Raw genomic sequence first — 14,424 nt, 5'->3', positions numbered from 1 at the left:
TTTTGGAAGTTTTGCTTCTGCTTCAACACTTGGATTTCTGGCCAAAGATTGGTTCAGATTTTTAGGAAACCTGCAATTGAGAGCTCTGGAAAATGAGAGTTGTGGTTTGCTGAGTGATGCTAATATTAGCATGTTAAAAATGAGGATCACACTTTGTTGCTGAAGTCCTCACACTTGCTGAATGGAGTCTTTTGTAATTCCTTAATATCTTTCCAATAAATTCTTCAACAATTTTAGAATAATTTTTATGTTTCTTGCAACAAACTATCTTTAATACAACTGGTTTTGGATAAAAAGTTTTTCCAGAGCTATTTCCCCCTTCCTACTTCTTCTGTAGACAGCTGTCCCAATCAAGAGGAGCTTTCTGGTTGCACAGACTGAATTATCAGCTCCATTCAGGAATTCTCTCCAGAGACTCTGCTCGCCTCCTCTGGATATCATTTCTAAGGAACTAGGGGGACATTTTGGTTAGTAGTGTTTATCTTTTTAAAAATAGCTGGATTTTCTATCAAAATAATGTCTCATATAACAACAAGGATTAGTAAGTGACATTAGCTGACAACAGAAAATATTTAAGTCCTTAGCAGTCAAATTATAAAACTTATGCTATCGAGATGATGAGGAAGGAAATGGATTTATGTTCAAAGAAGACACAGACTTTGGAAAATTCACTTTCATTCTTTTGGAAAAGTACTACGTATTAGTAGTAGTTTTGTTTGAATACCCAAGAATTCTAATTATGCTCAATTTCACATCAGAAATATAAATCTATTTCCATTTTGAAAGTAGGATAGTACTTCTTTCTTCTTTTTTACATACTCTGAAATAATAAATTCCTTATTCTGAAAGAACAGACAAATTCCGAGGCAGGCTGCTTTGTTGACTTCCTCCCTTTGTTCACTTATATTATTAGCTTTATTTTTTGAACTATATTCTTTATTTCATTTTTATTATGGTTGAAGTCCTTTATCTCCAAATAGCTTTTCAACAGAGGTTGAAAAAGTAGAAATGCCTGAGGGAAAAGTGCTAATGATTTTTTTTCTACCTAATAATTCTTAGCTGGGCAATTGGAGAAAACCAGGTCCACGAAAGGGAAAACTTGGCACTTCTCAGCAATATAGTGATGGAGTTTGATGGAATGTTCTAGTCATAGGTGTGTGTCTGTTTAAGAGACAAAAGAACATAAACTGGGCGACTGACAAACAACAGAACTTATTTCTTACAGTTCTGGAGGTTGGAAGTTTAAGATCAAGAAGCAAGAACATTGTGTCTGGTAAGGCTTGCTCTGGGGTTCACAGATAAGGTAAGGTAACTGTCTGGAACTTCTTTTACAGGACAGTAATACCACTCATGAAAGCTCTACCCTCCCCAAAGACCCNGGGGGGGTTTTTTTTTTTTTTTTTTTTAGTGAGACATCAGGAATGTGTTTGGGCTTCCATCCTCCATTTGTTCCCACTTTCTGCATGAGAGACACAGGAAGATGTTTGAATGATTTGAATGAGGTGGGGTCACAGGTACAGTCTACAGAGTGCTCTTAAATATACCTTCATACTGTAAGTTAGCAGCTTTATCAACTCTGTGTCCTATGCTTTAAATACCTATCCATCTGGTTCAGGTGAGAACTGAGAAAGAAGAGGAAGGTGGAATTTTTCCCTGATAGAGTAGCAAGTCAACGATGACTTCAGGAACAAACTCTCAAATGCGACAGTTTCCATCTTGAAAGGTATGACTACTCTCTTTTGCAAAATACTTGAGAGAATAAAAATTCTTCATTCTGGAGGAATGAAGACAGAAATTCTGAGCCAGGCTCAGAATCAAAGTGGTACCAAGCAGCAGGTCCTCACCCGCAAAGGTGCAGCTTCCCGAAGTGCACGACCTCCCTCCTCCAGCCCTGGGTGGTCCCCGCGTAGTAGGTGCTGCTAGGGTGGTGCTCAGTGGAGCATAAGGAGCTGACGTGGCTGCTGCTGTGGTAGCAGAGGGGAAGCAGCAGGTGCCAAGTGGCCCCAAAGTCCCTTGAAAATTCCAGTCTGACTGGATCAGTAGATGAGCTATCAGTGGAGCATCCAACATTGATCTTGGGATAAAAGAAAAAATGATACAAATTATCTCAGAGCGACAAGCCTTGAAATGATTCACCACTTCATTATTTTCCAGAGAGTCCATTTTCCTGGGAGCTGTCTCACTGAAATATTTAACACTGTAAGATTCTGTTTTGCCTGAGCAATATCATATATTTCCTTTAAATTACATTTTTTTTCATAAAGAACCTCAAAAGACCTCATGAAAAATTTATTTTCCCTCATTTTATGAGAAACCAGGAAGTGAATAAGGCAAAAAGCTGGGAGAATTCCAAATTTTACCTTTCGCCTATTTTCATAACCAAACCAAGCAATTTGTAATAAAAAGAGTTGTTTCCCTAATCCTGTCAGCTTCTCCCCCTAGTCTGTTAGGGAGGAATGCTTTCTGTTTTTCCTCTTCTGATACCTTCTAAGAAATCCCAGAAGTTATACATATGGAGGGTCTTCAACAATATTCAATATCAAAACAAAACAGAATACGATCGATATTATTTCCCTGGCACAAGGAAAGAGGTTTTTTTTTTCCTCCTCAGATATATGTAGTTAAGGTGGACAGGGCTGTTTTGAAAATATACCCAGTGAAATGACCACTAGAGTTAAGCAAATTAATCTGTCCATTGTTTCCATGGTTACCCTTTTTATTTTTTAAAAAAATTAAAATATATTTTTTATAACTTTATTCATTCACTCACTCATTCATTCATTCATTTTTATGTGGTGCTTACCCATGGTAGGCAAGTGCTCTACCACTGAGCTATAACCCCAGTCCTCCACAGTTACCTTTTGATGTGTGTTGGGATGTGTGTGTGGGGTAAGAACAGCTAAAATCCACTCTCTTACCAAAATTCAGTACACATTACAATAATATTTTCAACTATAATCCTCATGCTGTACACTAGGTCTCTAGTTTATTAATCCTACATAACTGTGAGTTTGTATCCTTTGACCTACTCCCATTTCCTCTCATCTGACCCCGGATAACCTGCTTCTATGTAAAGACCTTTATACCATGAGAGAAAAACAACTACTTCATCCCCTGAACCAAGGCTTTCAAGGGCAATAAGCTAAAACTTACATGCATGTGATTCTTCTTGTGAAAACATCCCCTTCAGATTGAGATGAACATTTTCTATCATGCCATCACAGCCACTGGTTAATGATATGCAGTTTGTATGTGTACATATGTTTACTCTTTTTACTTTTTGATGAGTAAACTACTGGTATTTGATAAACTTTTCAACTATAGATACTTGCTTCTACTTTGAATTCATTAGTAACAACTCTTAAAAGAGACAAAGGTATGACCTTTTAATTAGCATTTAAAGCATAAAATAAGATTAGAAAATATAGCAAAGTTTACAAAATAATTTCTCCACTACCATTTGGTTTTTAACTTCTGAGATTGCAACCAATAACTCTAATGTCGAGAATGCAGAGGGAAAGTCTAAAATATTCAAAACTGTGCTGACACAATTAGGCACTATTTTAAATAAGTCTGCTGATTGGTTGATACAGACCTCAGCTATGAAATTCTGTTATAATGTACCTTTGTTTCTGTGGATTTTATCCAAGATTTTGAAATATGTAAAGGTTTTTATGTTGTTAATCTGTTTTCTTGACAAACATAAGGAGTATGAAAATATTAACAAAATACACAGCAAATTTCTTTAAAATGATAAAACAGTGCAGTATTGTTTTATCTGTAAAATCCATATTAGTGTGAAAATGTATATAGACATTGATTTGGGTCCTAAGAAATATCAAGTTTCACATGGAAACTGAATATAATAATATCAGAATATGATCCTTTTCATTTTTATAATGGTCAAAATAATTTATTTCAACAATTTATTGTAGTAGGTGGGGACACTATGTCATCGATAAAAGACAGAAACTCAGAAATAAATGTTGGTATGACATTATTAGCTCTGCTAGTAAAAGTGAATTATTACTCCAAAATCTCTTATGCCCTTGCACAAAAATGGAAGTCATAATGCATGAAATTATCTGAATTTTCCCTCTACTTTTGTAGCTTTTGTTCAAGATAAAACAAAAAATATTTTCCCATTTTTTTAAAATTGCTGCATTTTAGAGGGATTAGTTGTTACATATTTGTACATGCACACAATATAATAATATAATTTGGCTGATATTATTCCCCAGTATTTCCACTTTCCCTCCCCTGCTCCCTCCTTCTGGTCCCTTTCCTTTATTCTACTGATCTTCCTTTGATTTTCATGAGATCCCTCCATCTCCTTTCTTTTCCTCTTTACTCTCCACATGAGAGAAAACATATGACCCTTGACTTCTGAGTTTGGCTTATTTTACTTAACATAATATTCTCAAATTCCATCCAAAAGTTTTAAGTATTCCTGATAGAATCAAGTTAAATACCTCAAATTGTATTATGGTGTTCTCATTCACATTGAGGTCACGGGTGGTAATCGAGTGTTCACCGACTTCATTAGAAACGAACACCATCGCTGAATCTTCCTCACTGTTATTCAACAAACAAACAAACAAACAAACAAACAAAGCACAACAAGGAATCCACTTAGGTAAGAATTCATCAGGATTTGTACAGAGCAGTAGTTTTATTTTTACCTTCTCAATTAAATACTTACGGTGCTCCCTTTGAAGAATAGGGGCAATAAAGACCAATGTTACCGCCAGGATAGAAAAACCAATTGTCTTCTCTGGGCCCAAAGTCAAATGTATCCAGAAGCATCACAGGGTTGTTCAGATTATTTCCATCAATAATAAAATCATCAACAATCCAGATCTCTTCTTTCTTACCTAAGGCATTTTTAGATAAAAGCAAGTTTTTCCAAAGATGAAAATCAGATGGACATTTTTGCTCATTGGAAGAAAGTAAAGGACGGAAGGAACTCAGTAACAATAGGTCAAACATATGCCTTCTAGACAAAACCCACAAACGATATGACAGCGTGTTCACAGTGATCAAAGTGTGAAGAAATTTAAGCTTGCAACCATAATAAATTGACACGGCACAGAAATGCCTCGCTAATTTCAGAAAGCGTTAACAAATGGCTTGTGGGAGTGTGCTGTCCTTCCAGTTACAGTAGCATTACGCAGGGTAGGGTCTGAGTCGTTTGTGGTTTGGGGAAATCTGTAAGATGTCTGGTCTGTGGAGAGGGGCAGTCGGACTCAGAACCAGGAATAGTAACTAGTCTACTCAAGGAGCCACTTGTGACTGGGTCAAACCATGACTTAGCACCAGGATTAATTTAGGTGGAAGGACTATGGCCCTTAAAACACTGCCCCGGTAGATAAATAAATAAACAATTAGATGCAGTTAACACAAAGGAAAAATATTCTAATATATAATGCTTAATTTTTCCTTAATGGTTTTCAAAATCTCCAAAGCTTATTTAAAGATATGCGGGAATATATAGAGAATTAGTGTGTCATATGATTTGACTCAGTGACGTAGGCCAGGTGTTTAAGGAATATGCCGCAGGGCTGATGAGAAGGCAAAACCCAGGCTGCTTTTACAAAGCACTGTCTGGACTGAAATTGAAGCAAGCTGATAAAACCAGGCCAAGTAGAAATGTCAAGATTCCTTCTAGCTGGCTTCTTTCTACATTTAGTACAATTCTCACAAAATATAAAAAAGGGTCTATAAAAGAAGCCTGCAGAATTAACGTAATACTTTAAATGAAATGTGTTGAATTTACTCTAATGCTTTGTTTCCTTATTTTTGAAGTGGCTGGTAATACAATTAAAAACAAAAACGCTGTGAGCATTCCGAACACAGTATGGAGACAGCAAGCTTCTGGATTTTGAACTGGTTATATTCATTTTTTGTATTTTTATTTATTGATTATACAGGAGATATACATACATACACACACACACATACACTCACACACATATATACACACAAGACATCTATATCTACCTGTAGACCTATACATACATAAATAATCCTATATAATATCATATATATTTATGATAATTAATTTAGATGAAAATCATCATAATTTTATATTTTTTTTTCAAAATAAGCTAAAATTTTATGTCTTAATAAAGAGATACTCATACTTTAGAGATGGAAGTACTTCTTTCTTCTTCATTTCTGTATTACCTCTGCAAAGAATTCTGCTTAATGTGGTATCTCTGTGCTTATTTGGGCAATTACATACATGATTTAGTAAATTCTGGTTCTTTGTAATCAACAGTTAATAGAAATATTGGAAGCAATAAAACATTACACATTACAATCATTTTTTGTAACCATTTGAAAATGCCATTAAATTATACATTCACTTTAACTTATCACTGAAGCAAGTGTATGTGGCAAGATATTCTATTGGGCACATGAACTGCTTTGTCTGAGTGCTTTTCCCTTGGCCATGGTGTTTTGCTATCATGTTCTATTTCACTAAGGAAATGACAAAATCAGAACCATTCCTAAATGAATTCAACAAAAATGCACTTACAACCAATGAATGCCTAATGATAATGCTGGATGTTTAAAAAAGAATATTAGCTCTGTGTCAGGATTCAGCTGTATTTAACCATCAGGAGAGCTTACTAGTCAAGTATGCAGAGGTGATAAAGATACATAAAGTTAAGTATTCATTGAGACAGGTCAAAAGTGAGGCATGTAGCACACGTGTGCTGTGGACAGCTAAGTCCCTGGGTTGACACTCTGAGTCTCCACTCCTGAGAAATAAGTATGTTAACATTCCAAAGGTAATTTTGATCACAGATAAACACATGCATTTTTACCATTATTATAAGGTTGCCAAAGTCTGAATCTTGTAGCATTGGTTTGGGCACCGTATGGCAAGGGAACATTAATGAAAAGTATATTGGTCGTTTGAGGGAAGTAAAATTCATCCATCAGGTGCCAAGTGATTCCTCCATTGATAGAAAATTGTAGCAAAACAGAGTGAGACCTCTCTGGGGTACCTAGGAAGAAGATAACAAAGGCATAACATGTATTGTGATAAAAACGGGGAAATAGTATGTTTGTAGCTATTCTTCTAGCATCAATTCATGAGCTGGTTTACGTTTACATAGAGGTTTTATAGTTCAAATGCATATGAAAGTGATGACAGGCTGGGTTTTTTTTATACAAATGTATCTTAAAAAATACACAATAAATCTGGGATTTGCATACAATAACTCCCTTTGTCTTTTAGCTATGTGCCCACACACTTCTCATTTAGGAAATGTTACATTGAAAATTTTTGATTTTACTGGCATGGTAATTTTATAAGGGTCAAACATTTAAATCTTGAGGTACAAACAAAAAACTACTTGAAAATTTATTATACCCACAATGACATTTTTTAAAAAAGAAAATCAATTAGTTAAACATGAAAAGTCAGTTCTGGCCAAATTAAACTGTTATATCATATGCATGTATGAATATGTAACAATGAATCCCACCATTATGTATGATTATAATACATCAATAAAAAGTATGGAAAAAAACATGAAAAGTCAGAATGACAAACAGTAGGTATTTGGGAGTTCACATCTATAAAAGAAAATACAAAATTTTATAAAATAAAAAATTTTAATTTAAAGCTCTTATAGCTAGAAAATAGTGGTGGAAAGACTCAGGGACATAATGATAAATTTAACTACCATGGAACTATTGAAATTACTATGGCTATATGAAATAAGTTAAAAATCAGTAGTTATCTTACGCTAAAGAAGAACATTTGTGAACATTCATGTATACCAATTTATATTAGCTCTTTTATACAACAAAATTTGTAGTCTTTAAGTACAGTACTTCTTTCTGGAGGAGTTATGCTTGGAGAATTTTCTTGAAGGAAAACAATGAATTCAAATCTCTAGACATAGCTTACCTTTTGCTATAAATCTAAGTGAAAACTGGACATACACAGTATTGGTGCAATCTAGATCTCTTGAAATAAGCATCCTCAGTCCTTCCTGAAAACAAAAAACAGACGGGTCAAGCAATCTTGTTTCATTTGCAAAGTTATTTTCCTCTGATTTTACACATTTAACTTGCACTAGTTAAATAATTACCTATCATGATCAAGAAGCAAAATTTTGTCCAATTCAAAAGGAGAAATTGAACAATCTTCATTCCCTCTTTCATAATGGTCTCCATTTCCTGTGTGTGAGTAACCCAATTGCATTGTCTCACCTCGGAATCATAGTTTGCTGTGACTTTTATAAAAACCAGCACAAATGATAGCATTATATATCTACAAGACTTTTTAAAAATAGCCTCCTTTGATCACAGCATGTCGTGAAAGAAGTAAGGAGAAAAGCAGATGGAAAATGTGCCAAGGGCTCCTGCTGGAGGCCGGGAACTAATAGGTAACTTTCTCAGGGTTCTGAGGAGTCTTAGAGACTCACTACTCCCTTGCCTGCTCTGCCAGCCCCAGGTGGCTCTCATTCAGACTGACACAACACCCCCCAGTTGGTCGGGTTAAATAAGGCATAAGTAAGGCAGGTCCCCAGGCCTGGGCTGTAAGCATTCATGCAGAGAAGCCAAGGAATGAGGAAAGAGAGCACATTAGCTTTCGTAATTTTTTCTGCTAATTAGCTATTTCTGGTTGCCTGAGATTGACAGTTTGAAAGGTTGTTTTCTTCACGTGGTGTACCTACTATTGTGGTGACAGCCAGTAAGACAGATCTCACTATGCAAATGTCCCAAGGTCTAAACAGGCTTTTGAGTTTCTCAGCTGTGACTTCATTGTAGTGACTCTTCAGTGGTCTATAGCTATACTACTATAATACTGTGGGTTCTTTGAGAGTTCTTTTAGAGTGGACACTGTCAACTGATTTCTTAATTATCAGCTAGCAAATACCAGACCTAATGATAACTAGAAAGAGCAAATTTCCCTCTTTTTCTTAACACTCATTATAGCTCACAACCTTCAGTAGCTTAAAAATGTTAAAGCTACTTTCACAATAACAATCATATACTGACTGCCTATTACATGCTGTGTTCTGAAAATAGGCATTTTAGCTATTTAAAGCATCTAGTACCACTAAGAGAAAGATACTATTATTCTTTTGCAGAAAAAGAAGCTGAAATGCAGAGAGAGACAGTAACTTGCTCAAAATACAGTCGATAAGGGATAATGGTAAGATTGGAACCCAGATAGGTCAGATTCTGAAACTTATCTTCCATTCTCTATAAGATATCAGTGTTTTGTCTACTAAGCCATCTCATCTCTAGGTGTGGCAAGAAGAAATCCAGATAATACTACATTTCGAATTTGACAGTTGTTTGGTATTGTAATAAAAAAGCAACCACATTTATTCCCACCTCTCAACTTCACACCCCACTGATTCATACTGGTAGAATTGAAGGTTACCAAGTAAAAGCCTTCTATTTCCAGTCTTCATTTTTCTTTTATGCCTAATAATTCTCTGCCTTGCTCAGTCCATGATGTTTCATCTCATTGCCTGTTGTTCATGTCTCAGCATCTTTTCCTTCTTCCTTCTATACGTGAGGGCATTAAGCTGTGGGTTCTTTTATAGCTCAGTGCCATGCATAGGTTGAGGTTAAGAGGAAGGCTTGTAATGAGCTTTGAGGTGAACAGCTGATAGACTCAGCTAATAAATATGCCTTTCCAACATCAAGATAAAGGAAATGATTACTCTGCCCCTTTGATCAAGGAATATAAGTATAAAATTGTTCCCACAGGCAAATGCAAGTCACCCATAAAAGAATCCATTTTCTATTTTTTTTTGTAGGAGCAATTTTGTTGAAAGTGTGGGTATAATCTGTAATCTAAAAGTAACCTTCTTTCATATTTGCAGTATTTGTCTATAATTTAGTACTTGATATTGATATTTATACAGTGGAACTGTCAAACCCTGTTGCCACACATATTTGGTTCACACAGATGTTTCTTTTATCATCCTCTTTCCAGTTTCAGTGATCCATTTGTGCCAAATGTGAAGAATTCTTTTGTATCCAACAAGCTATTTTAATAACTGATAGTACTCCTGAATCTATGAACATTAAAAAAGAAACTATCATTTCCTTTTCACGCAAGAATGCCTTGCCAGGTCAAACTGCAACCTACGGAGTCCTCTACATCTTGCAGAGCTGAAAGACAGTAAGTCTAATACGTATGATGCTTGGTTGCTCTTGCATTTGGATGGCTAAAGGAAAAATATAAAAGGACCGTGTATCTTTCTTGTTTGTAGACTTCAAGGACCATGTTGATTCTACTGGTCAGAAAGTTATCAGGCAAAGGTCTTTGAATCATGAAAACTTATAGAGCATCTGCAGTGGGATCAGAAGTTCGTTAGTGATAAAGACTAAAGCCAAGCCCCCAGAAGTTTCCACTCTAAATGTCCTACCTCAATTGCTTTGGTCCTTCAAAATTCTTAGGAATTGAAATTTCTCAGGTCCCTAAGTATTTCTTTTCCTTTTTCTCATCAAAAAACTTGTGAAGAATTTGGGTTCAAAAAAGATGATAACTGCCAACTATTAACTATAATTGAAAAAGTTCCAGGGTGTCTAATTTTCTGAGTGTTAGGTATTAGTCATTAAGGTTGTGTATAAACCCATGCAGATTTTTGTCAATGATTTCATTTGCACACCTCGATTAGTCAATTTTCCCATGCTGAGAGGGATGAGATGTAGCATGTATTCATACATGGAGATGTGCCAGCTGAGCACAGATTTTTATCAACTGCTTAACATTTCTCTGGTAAGACATCTAGGGTGAAATATGAAAATATACTAACAGTGTTTGAGAATGCCACTTAACTTGACTTAAATGTTTGGTTTTCTTAAAGTGACCACCAAGAAGTTCTATCATCAGGAAGAAAAGTGAAAAGAAAAGAAAAAAGGAAAAACATTTTCAGAAAACCATTAAAAAACAGAGCAAACCAATTGTTTAATAACATGAAAGGTTACATTCCTGGAAAGTATATTCTAAGAATTAAATGCATATTTATAATTCCAGCAGGAAGTAAGGAAAATTTGATCACCAAAGCAGAATAAAATTTCATGCCCCAGAGAGCATTAAAAAAATGACCACTAAGTAGACGAGGAAACATGTTTTGGGCTAGAAGACAAAAGCTACGTATAAAATAATACACCATCTGAACAGATTCAGAAATGCATTTGTGTGGAGCAATGAGTGAAAAGGGGAATGACGGTAGCAGCTGGGAGTGGTGTAAGGAAGTAGAATCTTACTGACCCCTTTAAAGATGAGAGACGTTCCAGATTTGATGGTTTCACCGTTCAGATTCCCCCTCTCTGCACCATACACTTCAGGCCACAGATCAGGATGCAAATTCCCATTGAAATCATCTTTCAGAATTGAGGGGAGAGGAACAACAGGAACACAGTAGGGTCCACCAAAGCCCCGGTCACACCTAAGGAAAAAATGAGTGGAGAAAAGGCATCATTTGTCATGGGTTCACCATGCCAGGTTTCCTGTGGCATTGCAAAGAAAGAAAACTTCCGATTTGATTAACTTACACACAGCGTCCAGCATCACAGATCCCTCTTCCAGAGCACATCCAAGGGCACCCTGAGGCCAGTACAACATTATCAATAGCCCAGGAATCAGCACTCACGGTGTAGTTGGCCTGAATCCATCTGAACCGGGTCCTGGGAGAACTAACCAAAGAAAACACACCATTGATTTGACAAATAATTTCCAAAATATTTTTCATCGATGTGCCCTCTTCCAGGGTCCCACTCTTCTTTGAGGTAACTTATACTAAGTAGAAGATGCTGTTTCTTCTTGACCCATAAATAGGAGCAGAAAGCATGCTATTTAAATATTTTACCATTTCTTTCATATAAGAGTCTACAAATACATGTGTGAGATGGAAAAGTTATTTTGAACTATTGATCATTGTGTTTTTGAAATACATGCATATTTTACTTTCAGTGTTTTTTAGTGCTACTCAATACTGGGAAAGAGATCAAAGTTTATAAACCTAAGGAAAAACTGGACTCTAAGGAAAAACTGGACTCTTAACAACATTCTGGCCGTGAGGTTCCTATTCCATTGTCCCTAAGTAGTTTCTGAGAGTAGATGAAGCCCTGTCATACTTCTGCCTTCTCTCTTGGTTCTCAGTGTTCTGGCTCTCTAGAACTGAGGACTAGGAGGGTGTGATATATTCCCACAGTCTCCACTGTGTTTGCAATCTGTTATCTGGAGTATACTAACAGTCCCTAGTGGAGGAACAGAGGAAGGGCAGAAGATTGCTAGTTATCTGGAATGTGGAATGAGGTCCACCTGAAGTTGAACCACTCAGGTACTACTGTTTCTCCACACCAGTTTTCTTTTAGTGCCACGTAGCTGTCAGCAAGGTGGCTTTACTATTATATTACTTTTATCATGTTACTATTCTGCTAAACCTCTGTCAATGGTTCTCCACCAAACACCTGCACACTCAAAGCCAAATACAGCTTCCCCAGCATCCACTCCCTCCCCAGGTCCAACCCATCTTTCCCAATTTCTTGTCTTAAAATTATATTCTGGCAACTGGATTTTGTTCTAGCTTACAACTGTTTGAATGCTCTCCTATGTGCTTTGTCACTTGAGTAGACCCTACTCACTCATACCCAGATGAGACAACAATTCCTCCAGGAAGCTCCTGCCAATACCATCAAGCTAAATCAGGTAGTATCCTCCTATGTTTCACTAATGTTTCCGAATATTACCTCTGTTATTATTTTATTTGTAAATAGATGTTTATAGACATCTGTTATCCTAAACAATATATTTGGATCCTGGCCTTAGCTTATTCTTTTAGTACCAAAGTACTTAAAATACAATCGATATCTAATACATGTTTGTTGGGTTAAAAAAAAAAAAAAAAAAGAGCGAGGCATTACTTAAAACTCCAAGGGTCCACAGAGAACTATTTTAGGACAAAAGCTAATGTGTTTTGGTTTCCTATACTTTCCCTGTCATTTTGTTGTGCATCTATGAATCTCAGTTAAATCAGAAAAACAGACACCATTGTAAGCAGTTAACACCAAGAGAATTTAATGCAAAAAATTGGATGATGATGGCAGAGCTCAGATGTCAATAGCAGTGGTGAGAAAATCAGAGTTTAGCAAAGTTAGGAAGTCACTACAAGTGTAAAGCTGGAGGGACATAAGGAAGAGACATTTTTGCTGGTGTCCAGGCCCAGGATCACATGGCAGGGCATTTAGGAACCACAAAAGTTGGCAAGGATGCACTTGAGGGGTGGGGGAGTGTTTGTGAGGGGGAATGCCCTGATTTATCACTTATTTCCAGCCTCTCACCTCTTACCAGTGTCTGACAGTGTCTAAGCCTACCAGAAAGCCAGTGGATACAGGAGGCTGGAAGCTGCAAAAGCCAACTTTCTGCAGGAAAGGAGAAGCAAAGATCTAAGGGATAGGGATGGTCCCAGAATGGCACAGTTTCTAATCAGTCACTGCTGTACACATTAGTCCTAGAGAAAGATCCTCAAATAACCCAAATGCCTCCACAAGAAAAGTGGGTGCTATGCTAAGTCAATACGACTTTTGAATGTGATCTGAAATGTTGGGAATGGCAAGAGAGATGCAAGACAAGAAGAGCATTCAAAATATAAATACATAAAAATAAAAACAAACCCCAAACCCCACCTTCTATTTGTACTGTGGTCCTGAGATTAGAAAACCAAACCAAACCAAACCAAATCCAAACAAACCTAGAAGCTAAGGGTACTCTCTGATATGCAATAATTTCACATTGCTTAATGTGAGTAGGTATGTTTAGCTTATGGGTAGAGGCTTATTTTTACAACAGAATGAAAACTAAATCTGGTGGGAGCCCTCATGTTGCCAAGGAATAGAAAAATGCAGCCTTGTAAAACTTCTGGAACTCTAGGCAGTAAAAACTGCAACCCAAGGCGCCTTGTAGTTTTCTTTTTTCTGGCACACTGCATGCATAATTATCATGAAGAGTAATAGAGTCCCCAAGTAGAATCACAATTATTTTCAAATTAGGTGACAGAAACCTAAAGTTCTGACATGTAGCCAAATGACAATTCTCACTTGGTGGAGAGTGGAAGGTAGACAGTGATCCGCTTCCAATTCTGGAATCTTTCCGAGGTGTAAATTGAACTTTCTGTGTAGTGCAGACAGCCAATGGTTGGAGGAACACACTCTTCAGTGACAAGATGCCAGTCCCTGCCATTGTTCAGAGAATACTGGAGCTGTACACTGTGGGAGGCACTGAAGGGCTTGCTGCAGCCCATGCTCATTTCAAACTGCAAGAAGGTAGATGCTGACACATGAAAATCCCAGGTCTCAGCATAACGAGGTTTTCCTACCAAAATAAACAAATAAAAAAAGGCGGGGGGAGAGGTGGGGGGGGGGGAAGTTGAATGG

At 36.7% G+C, this 14,424-nt stretch overlaps 1 protein-coding gene and 1 long non-coding RNA gene across 9 annotated transcripts in view; one reads left to right on the top strand and one right to left on the bottom strand.

The window, feature by feature from the left end:
- The window catches only part of Reln (reelin), a 470,436-nt gene that overhangs the window by 64,850 nt on the left and 391,162 nt on the right, over positions 1-14,424 (bottom strand). Inside the window, exons 35-42 of the mRNA XM_015488375.2 lie at positions 14,089-14,362; positions 11,545-11,685; positions 11,261-11,438; positions 7,928-8,012; positions 6,834-7,016; positions 4,703-4,874; positions 4,473-4,575; positions 1,845-2,074 (exon numbers count right to left, since the gene is read on the bottom strand). Of these exons, the coding sequence (XP_015343861.1) occupies positions 1,845-2,074; positions 4,473-4,575; positions 4,703-4,874; positions 6,834-7,016; positions 7,928-8,012; positions 11,261-11,438; positions 11,545-11,685; positions 14,089-14,362 (1,366 nt within the window). The remainder of the gene's footprint in view (positions 1-1,844; positions 2,075-4,472; positions 4,576-4,702; positions 4,875-6,833; positions 7,017-7,927; positions 8,013-11,260; positions 11,439-11,544; positions 11,686-14,088; positions 14,363-14,424) is intronic.
- Positions 1-14,424, top strand: part of LOC125611394 — a 32,091-nt gene that overhangs the window by 1,211 nt on the left and 16,456 nt on the right. For 2 of the 8 annotated variants that reach the window (XR_007341589.1, XR_007341583.1), the window contains exons 1-2: positions 1,403-1,723; positions 9,117-10,165. This is a non-coding gene — a long non-coding RNA (uncharacterized LOC125611394). Of the gene's footprint in view, positions 1-1,401; positions 1,724-9,116; positions 12,701-14,424 lie in introns of those variants that run through there. The other 6 variants (XR_007341590.1, XR_007341586.1, XR_007341588.1 and 3 more) reach the window with 5 other exon arrangements.

This window comes from Marmota marmota, unplaced genomic scaffold, assembly GCF_001458135.2.
Source record: "Marmota marmota marmota unplaced genomic scaffold, marMar, whole genome shotgun sequence".
NCBI lineage: Eukaryota > Metazoa > Chordata > Mammalia > Rodentia > Sciuridae > Marmota > Marmota marmota.
Note: the sequence above shows the minus strand (reverse complement) of the source record. Positions and strands in the feature narration are given on the sequence as shown.